This window comes from Littorina saxatilis, linkage group LG16 (assembly GCF_037325665.1).
Source record: "Littorina saxatilis isolate snail1 linkage group LG16, US_GU_Lsax_2.0, whole genome shotgun sequence".
NCBI classification, from domain to species: domain Eukaryota; kingdom Metazoa; phylum Mollusca; class Gastropoda; order Littorinimorpha; family Littorinidae; genus Littorina; species Littorina saxatilis.
Window position 1 is genome coordinate 18,320,755 of NC_090260.1, and position 9,710 is coordinate 18,330,464.

At 43.1% G+C, this 9,710-nt stretch overlaps 1 protein-coding gene across 1 annotated transcript; it reads left to right on the forward strand.

Annotated features, from left to right (window-relative positions):
* The first annotated feature begins 1,189 nt into the window (after nt 1-1,189).
* On the forward strand, nt 1,190-4,876 carry LOC138949900 (dopamine receptor 1-like). The gene is made up of 2 exons (XM_070321685.1): nt 1,190-2,269; nt 4,817-4,876. Exons 1-2 carry the CDS (start codon nt 1,259-1,261, stop codon nt 4,874-4,876), a joined length of 1,071 nt encoding a protein of 356 aa, XP_070177786.1. The 5' UTR covers nt 1,190-1,258.
* Nucleotides 4,877-9,710: the final 4,834 nt, after the last annotated feature.

The following is a 9,710-nucleotide window of genomic DNA, read 5'->3' on the forward strand; positions in this document are numbered from 1 at the left end:
GTGACACGTTACCCTTAGCAACAGACAGTGGGAATGGCGCGTTACCCTTAGCAACAGACAGCGGGTGTGACGCGTTACCCTTGATAACAGACAGTTGGAGCAGCACTTTTCCCTTAGCAACAGACAGTGGGAGTGGCAAGTTACCCTGAGCAACATACTGTGCGAGTGGCAATATTTCCTGACACCTTGGAAATCTGACAAATGTTAAAAGAAACTTGAAAACCTGACAAATTGACAACCTGACAAACGTTACAAATTGACAACCTGACAACTGTCATAAATTGACAACTTGACAAACGGAACAAATTGACAACCTGACAAACGTAACAAATTGTCAGTTTAACAAACATAACAAATTGACAACATGACAAACATAACAAATTGACAACCTGACAAATGTAAAAAAATGACAAACGTAACAAATTTACAACCTCACAAACGCTAGAAATGACAACCTGACATCTATAACAAATTGACAACCTGACAAACGTAACAAGTTGACAACCTGATAACCGTAAAATAATAATTGACAACCTGACAAACATAACAAATTGACAATCTAACACACTTAACACATTGACAGCCTGACAAACGTAACAAATTGACAACCTGACAAACGTAACAAACTGACAAACGTAACCCACATTGACAGCCTGACAAACATAACAAACTGACAACCTGACAAACGTAACACCTTGACAGCCTGACAAACGTAACAAATTGACAACCTGGCAAAGTTACAAATTGACAACCTGACAAACGTAAGAAGTTGACAACCTGATATACGTAAGAAGTTGACAACCTTACAAACGTAACAAGCTGACAACCTGACAAACGTTACAAATTGACAACCTGACAAACGTAACCAATTGACAACCTGACAAGCGTAAGAAATTACCAATCTGACAAACGTCAAAAATCCACAACCTTACAAACTTAACAAATTCACAACATGACAAACGTAACAAATTGACAACCTGACAAACGTAACAAATTGACAACCTGACAAACGTAACAAATTGACAACCTCACAAACGTAACAAGTTGACAACCTGACAAACGTAACAAGTTGACAACCTGACCAACGTAACTAATGGACAACATGACAAACGTAACAAATTGACAACCTGAAAAACGTAACAAATTGACAACCTGACAAACAAATTGACCTAGCCGGACAAACCTGAACACTGTTGACCCAGCGGAACGTGACACACTCACAAGCCTTCCCAACGTCATTAAAAACGTATCAAATAATATGACAAACCTCACGAACTTAACGAGCACGACGGACTTGATACCGACAGGGCAGACAGAGGAAAAGAGTACAGTGGAGAAAGTGTTGATCATCATCATACTGTCATTCATCATCGTCACAGCTGCAGCCGGGAACCTTCTCGTCTGCATCGCCGTTGTCATCGAACGGTCTCTGCATAGGGACACGTACTTCCTCATCGCGTCGCTGGCGGTCGCTGGCCTGCTGTGTGCGGTGCTGAGCATGCCTTTCGCACTCTACATCGCTTTGTATGGACAGTGGGTGTTCGGCGCTGTCTACTGTCGAATCTGGATCGCCACTGACGTCGTGTTATGTACGGCGTCCATCTTGCACCTGTGCCCTATCGCGCTGGACCGATACTTGTGTATCTGCTATACAACGTACTACGCCAGGACGGTGACCACTCCAAGAACGGTCGCCCTCATCGCAGGAATCTGGGCCTGGTCTCTTCTCGTGGCTTATGTCCTGGTCCCTCTTGGATGGCAAAGGCCGGACCACGAAAGGTCTCAGCGGTGTGACGCCATCTTCGACCCTGGTTACACCATTGGTAACACAATCATCTCCTTCTACGTCCCCTGTATTACCTTGCTCGTCATCTACACAAAGCTGTTCGTCTACGTGTTCTTGCACCAAAGGAAGATGCGCCAATACGGAACCACAACAATTACGTTTTACCAACGGACCGATCTTAAAATTGCAATAAGTCTCACGATCTTAGCAGGGTCCTTCATGGTCTGCTGGGTACCCTTTTTCAGCGCTGTTTTTGCCGAAGCTGTGAACGAGACTTATATATCGCCACTGACTTTCCGGGTCCTTACCTGGCTGGGATATTCCAACAGCTCCCTCAACCCTGTTGTCTATGGGTTTTACACAAAGCCATTTCGTCGCGCCTTTCGCCGGATGTTTTGCCCAAGACGATTCTATGATGAGAGCGGACAAAGCCGCGTCACTACGGACAAGAGATTTTCAACTACCACTCTAAATAGATTAAAGGTAACACCAGAGACTCGGAGTCGCGCAGTATCCCTAGCAACAGAGAGTAGGAAAGGCACGTTACCCTTAGCAACAGACATTGGGAGTGGCCCGTTACCCTTAGCAACAGACAGTAGGAAAGGCACGTTACCCTTAGCAACAGACAGTGGGAGTGGCCCGTTACTCTTAGCAACAGACAGTGGGAGTGGCCCGTTACTCTTAGCAACAGACAGTGGTAGTGGCACGTTACCCTTAGCAACAGACAGCGGGAATGGCACGTTACCATTTGCAACAGACAGTGCACTAGTGACGCGTGCGTTACCCTTAGCAACAGACAGTGAGCGTGACGCGGTACCCTTAGCAACAGACAGTGCGATTGATGCGTTACCCCTAGCAACAGACAGTAGGAGTGGCACGTTACCCTTAGCAACAGACAGTGGGAGTGGCTCGTTACCCTTAGCAACAGACAGTGGGAGTGGCCCGTTACCCTTAACAACAGACAGTGGTAGTGGCACGTTACCCTTAGCAACAGACAGCGGGAATGGCACGTTACCATTAGCAACAGACAGTGCACTAGTGACGCGTGCGTTACCCTTAGCAACAGACAGTGAGCGTGACGCAGTACCCTTAGCAACAGACAGTGCGATTGATGCGTTACCCCTAGCAACAGACAGTAGGAGTGGCACGTTACCCTTAGCAACAGACAGTGGGAGTGGCCCATTACCCTTAACAACAGACAGTGGTAGTGGCACGTTACCCTTAGCAACAGACAGCGGGAATGGCACGTTACCATTAGCAACAGACAGTGCACTAGTGACACGTGCGATACCCTTAGCAACAGACAGTGAGCGTGACGCGGTACCCTTAGCAACAGACAGTGCGGTTGATGCGTTACCCCTAGCAACATACAGTAGGAGTGGCACGTTACCCTTAGCAACAGACAGTGGGAGTGGCCCGTTACCCTTAGCAACAGACAGTGGGAGTGGCCCATTACCCTTAACAACAGACAGTGGTAGTGGCACGTTACCCTTAGCAACAGACAGTGCACTAGTGACGCGTGCGTTACCCTTAGCAACAGACAGTGAGCGTGACGCGGTACCCTTAGCAACAGACAGTGCGATTGATGCGTTACCCCTAGCAACAGACAGTAGGAGTGGCACGTTACCCTTAGCAACAGACAGTGAGCGTGACGCGGTACCCTTAGCAACAGACAGTGCGATTGATGCGTTACCCCTAGCAACAGACAGTAGGAGTGGCACGTTACCCTTAGCAACAGACAGTGGGAGTGGCCCGTTACCCTTAGCAACAGACAGTGGGAGTAGCCCATTACCCCTAACAACAGACAGCGGGAATGGCACGTTACCATTAGCAACAGACAGTGCACTAGTGACGCGTGCGTTACCCTTAGCAACAGAGAGTGAGCGTGACGCGGTACCCTTAGCAACAGACAGTGCGATTGACGCGTTACCCCTAGCAACAGACAGTAGGAGTGGCACGTTACCCTTAGCAACAGACAGTAGGAGTGGCACGTTACCCTTAGCAACAGACAGTAGGAGTGGCACGGTAACCTGAGCAACCGGCAATAGGAGTGGCTCGTTACCCTTAACGCTGGTCTTAATTAAGCGAACCTTTGATCCATGGAAGTAAAAGTTCGGACTAACCTGCGATCTAGGGTTCGTGTCTTTACTAAGCTGGATATTGACGAACTAGTTAAGCGAACTCAAGAAAGTTTTTTTAACATTTTAATTTTTGTTTTGTTTACCTCAGTTGCATGCAGGCTGCTTCAACCCATACTTTTTTGCTTCGATTTTTTCTTCTTTTCTTTTGGCATCCTTCTTCATTGGTCTTTTTTTCACTTTTGTTTTTTAACCAAAATTGTAATTCAATCAAGTTTGCGTTTTAATGAAACAGATCCTGTGATTGGTCAGAATGCCCCAACTCTAAAAATTGCCGGTGACTAATTGTCGATAGCCACTCGCTAAAAAATCCATTAACAACCTGCTGGCGAGGCGCAACAATACACTGACCCCAGTGTATGAATATTTGTCTTCCCCAACCGTCCTGATCAAACATGAAAGAAGAAGCAAACTTCAACCTGAGTTTTTCCTCCATCGAATATGAAGACGGAGGAGAAGAATATGCTACCTGTGAAGCGATCGACGAAAAAAAGGAAAGGAAGCGATTTGCTGTCGTAAATGAAACCGGCAGGACGGGCCCTGCTTGAAGACTCCGTGCCAAAGGCTACGAAAAGGTCAACGAAATACGGGGCGGACGTCTTCAGAGGTAGGCACAGAAAAGAATGTTTTCTCCCGTTTTTGCAATGAAACCGCAGCTGAAGGAAGGTTACTACATAGATTACACGCGCATACTTTTGTCATTACGTCATGAATCCACAAAATACGTTTTATTTCGAGTTTGCGTCATTTGCTCTCTCTCTCTCTCTCTCTCTCTCTCTCTCTCTCTCTCTCTCTCTCTCTCTCTCTCTCTCTCTCTCTCTCTCTCTCTCCTGTTCGTTCCGAATCTAGCACACGTTGCTTAAAGGCGTATCATTGTTTGCTTTGTCATAAGAATGGCTGCGAGCGAGAGGCAGAAGAGAAGACTTCGAGGAGCTACCAGCCGAAGAGCTGAATGAGTTGCTTGCCGCATTTTACCCTGAACTCCGGACGACGGACCAACAGCGCTATTCAAAGAGCAGCATGGCTTGCATCAGAGCCGCTTTGAGTCGCCAACTGAACAATCCGCCTTTCAACAGGAATATTTGTCTTATGAAAGATTTTGAGTTTGTTTCAAGCAACAAAATGTTCAAAGCAGTACTTAAAAAGGCAAAGGAAGAGGGTTGTGATACAACCAAACATTACCCAAATATCACCGAAAACGATCTTGAAAAAATCCGGAATGAAGAGGCTTTTTCGCATAACTCCCCTGTTGAAATTCAGCAGAAGGTGTGGTTTGACATCCAACTCCATTTTGCTAGACGGGGAAGAGAAAATGTTCGGGACTTCAAGGCCTCTTCCTTTGCCTACCTTTGCCGTGCTTCCTGGGTTCACCTGTACCCAGCGACACACTAAAATCATTGTAACTCTGGAACCATTACAGGTATCGTTTTGAAATTTTAAGTATCTCTCACACACCTAATTTGCTCTCTGTCTGCAAATTTTTAGTGTGTACATGACAAAACATTAAAATTAATTGATTATGATAATTTACATATACACTACCGATGGCGCGGGTTCACACAAACCCATACTTTTAAAGAGTAGTAGTGATTGTAACTATCCCTCTGCCGACGGCGCGGGTTCTGCTACACCCATAATTACCAAAGCGGCGGAACAGTGTCTGTCTGCCTGTTTGTCCCCAAGAGACTGTCTGTCTCTCTGTCTGTCTGTCCGTATCTCTCTGTCTGTATGTCTGTCTATCCGTCTATCTGTCTATCCGTATATCTGACTGTCTGTCTATCTGACTGTCTGTCTCTGTCTCTCTCTCTCTGTCTCTCTCTCTCTGTCTCTCTCTCTCTCTGTCTCCCTGTCTCTCTCTCTCTGTCTCTCTCTCTTAGTCTCTCTCTCTTAGTCTCTCTCTCTTAGTCTCTCTCTCTGTCTCTCTTTCTTAGTCTCTCTCTCTGTCTCTCTTTCTTAGTCTCTCTCTCTCTTTCTTAGTCTCTCTCTCGCTCTTTCTTAGTCTCTCTCTCTCTTTCTTAGTCTCTCTCTCTCTTTCTTAGTCTCTCTCTCTTTCTTAGTCTCTCTCTCTCTTTCTTAGTCTCTCTCTCTCTCTCTTTCTTAGTCTCTCTCTCTCTTTTTCTTAGTCTCTCTCTCTTTCTTAGTCTCTCTCTCTCTTTCTTAGTCTCTCTCTCTCTTTCTTAGTCTCTCTCTCTCTCTTTCTTAGTCTCTCTCTCTCTCTTTCTTAGTCTCTCTCTCTTTCTTAGTCTCTCTCTCTCTCTTTCTTAGTCTCTCTCTCTTTCTTAGTCTCTCTCTCTCTCTTTCTTAGTCTCCCCTCTCTCTGTCTTAGTCTCTCTCTCTCTTTCTTAGTCTCTCTCTCTCTCTTTCTTAGTCTCTCTCTCTTTCTTAGTCTCTCTTTCTTTCTTAGTCTCTCTCTCTCTCTCTTAGTCTCTCTCTCTCTTTCTTAGTCTCTTTCTTAGTCTCTCTCTCTCTTTCTTAGTCTCTCTCTCTCTTTCTTAGTCTCTCTCTCTCTTTCTTAGTCTCCCCTCTCTCTTTCTTAGTCTCTCTCTCTCTTTCTTAGTCTCTCTCTCTCTCTTTCTTAGTCTCTCTCTCTCTCTTTCTTAGTCTCTCTCTCTTTCTTAGTCTCTCTCTCTCTCTTTCTTAGTCTCCCCTCTCTCTTTCTTAGTCTCTCTCTCTCTCTCTCTTTCTTAGTCTCTCTCTCTCTTTCTTAGTCTCTCTCTTTCTTAGTCTCTCTCTCTCTCTCTTAGTCTCTCTCTCTCTTTCTTAGTCTCTCTCTTTCTTAGTCTCTCTCTCTCTCTCTTAGTCTCTCTCTCTCTTTCTTAGTCTCCCCTCTCTCTTTCTTAGTCTCTCTCTTTTTTAGTCTCTCTCTCTCTATTTCTTAGTCTCTCTCTCTCTCTTTCCTATTCTCTCTCTCTCTTTCTTAGTCTCTCTCTCTTTCTTAGTCTCTCTCTCTCTCTCTTTCTTAGTCTCTCTCTCTCTCTTTCTTAGTCTCTCTCTCTCTCTCTTTCTTAGTCTCTCAGTCTCTCTCAGTCCCTCCCTCCCTTCTCCCTCCCCCTCTCCCTCCCCTGCAAGAAGTCGGTGAAGGGAGAAACTCGATGCACCCACTGAAGTAGCGCTGTGGGTTTCCCTGAACCCACCCCGTCGTTTGAGAAATAAACGGTATAAACCCTCTTTCAAATGTATAGGTTCAGACAAACCCGCATCGTCGTTAGAGAAATAAACGGTAAAAACCCTCTTTCAAATGTATGGGTTCAGACAAACCCGCATCGTCGGGCGTGTGTAGTCAAAAGCGGCATCCGGCAATCTGGATTTTACACGTAATGTATGTCATGTACAGTAAGCAACAACAAAAACACACACAAAGCAAATGGAATCGTCTGTCGACTAGTCACAGAAACAAACCTGGCGAGGTATGCGTGTACTTTATACACGTGGAAGAAACCGGAACCATGCGTCTTTTTTATTGAAAATATGCTTATGGATATTGAGAAAAATGGCCGACTTCCGCAGCATTATGCTTTGATGATCAGAAGAGACCATCCAATCACAGCCCCCGAATTCCCCCACGTGTTCATCAGAATAGCTATATATATTAATGTTTCTTCTTTAAATATACCTATATAATATATGAAAAATAAAGTTTGATCGAATTGAAGTCAAATTTGTCTTCACCACGTGCGAAAGAGGTGTGATGGTCGTGAGAATATGAAACAGACACGATATCTCTCTTCGACCACTTTTAATTAAAGAAAGCCCGTCCAAACTTCTATCTAACTAATATGTGATATATCTTACTGTTATGACTACCTTCTCTCTTCACCGTTTATTTCCAGAAAACTGCGAAATTGAAATCCGATTTTGTTTACCCTACGCCTTTTCAAGTTAGTGATTGAAATGCTGAAATTATACAGATTGAGGAAATTCAGAATCAAATGCATCTGTCTTTAGCACGACCACTCTCCAGACTCCATTTTACACGTCGTGTTGGCTAGCGTGACATAAAAGCTCGATTTGATGACCTTACAAGCACAGGGGACGTCATAGCTTCATGTACATGGAGACGTCTAGGCTACATGTCGTGGATTTAGAACTCTGAAATACCCATGTCATAATGCTGCATCGTCCAAAAGAAATAACGGTTTTGGGCGTGGCGAAAAAAAACCCAGGTCCGGAGTGTTTTGTAAATTATCAGCAGTTCTTCCAAACCCATATCAAAAATGTGACACTAACAGCCTGTCCTTGCAAATTGATCCGGAATTTTCCTCCGAAAGCTGCGTATGGCTGCCTAAATGGCGGAGTAAAAACGGTCATACACGTAAAATTCCACTCGTGCAAAAACACGAGTCTACGTGGGAGTCTAAGCCCATGAACGAAGAAGAAGAAGAAGAAGAAGAAGAAGAAGAAGAAGAAGAAGAAGAAGATCCGGAATTTGTTGTTTTGCCATATCGACGTTGCAGTTCCGAAGCAAACGATCCAGATTTCTTTCAAAGTTTGTATTCAAAGGCTTAAATCCTCAGTGAAACATTCTCACACACAATTCTCACATGCTACTCACGACATGCAGGACCCTGTGACCCAGCATAATGAACAGACCCAAGGTGAAGGTTTGTTGGGGGACAATGAATTTCCAGCTAAAACAATTGGACAAAACACGAGAAATCTTCACTACAACATGGATTGCTTGGTTTTTATTCAGTTACATAAATACAAAGCCATAATTGAATGTTATAATTAAGGAGCACAACATGGATTGCTTCGCAGAGACAATCTGTCAATCACTTTCAGCCTTTTTTTCTTCTTCTTCAACATTCTGTGACTACTTTCAGTCTTTTTTCTTCATCTTCATCATTCTGTTATTATTTTTAGTCTCTTTTTCTTCTTCTTCATCATTCTGTTACTATTTTTAGTATCTTTTTCTTCCTTCTTCATCATTCTGTTACTAATTATAGTATCTTTTTCTTCTTCTTCGTTATTTAATTCTGTTATTATTTTTAGTCTCTTTTTCTTCCTTCTTTATCATTCTGTTACTATTTTTAGTCTCTTTTTCTTCCTTCTTCATCATTCTGTTACTATTTTTAGTCTCTTTTTCTTCCTTCTTCATCATTCTGTTACTAATTTTAGTATCTTTTTCTTCCTTCTTCATCATTCTGTTACTAATTATAGTATCTTTTTCTTCTTCTTCGTTATTTAATTCTGTTATTATTTTTAGTCTCTTTTTCTTCCTTCTTTATCATTCTGTTACTATTTTTAGTCTCTTTTTCTTCTTCTTCATCATTCTGTTACTTTTTTTAGTCTCTTTTTCTTCTTCACCATTCTATTACTATTTTTAGTCTTTTGTCTTCTTCTTCATCATTCTGTTACTATTTTTAGTCTCTTTTTTTTCTTCTTCATCATTCTGTTACTATTTTTAGTCTTTTTTTCTTCTTCTTCTTCTTCGTCATTCTGTTACTATTTGTTGTCACTTTGTCTTCTTCTTCATCATTCTGTTGCTATGTTTAGTCTCTCTTTCTTCTTCTTCTTCATCATTCTGTTGCTATGTTTAGTCTCTCTTTCTTCTTCTTCTTCATCATTCTGTTGCTATGTTTAGTCTCTCTTTCTTCTTCTTCTTTATCATGCTAGGTTTCCTTATACTGGAAGGGCGCTGGTTCTGAGCGATGGTTAGTTCTCGAGATAGGTGTGACCACATGACGTCATTTATACTTTTGTCATCGAAGATCTTTTGTATTTCAATCAGTGTCATTTCCCAGTTCTGTGTTTTGCGGTGTTTTGACAGATTTGACAAGTTGAAA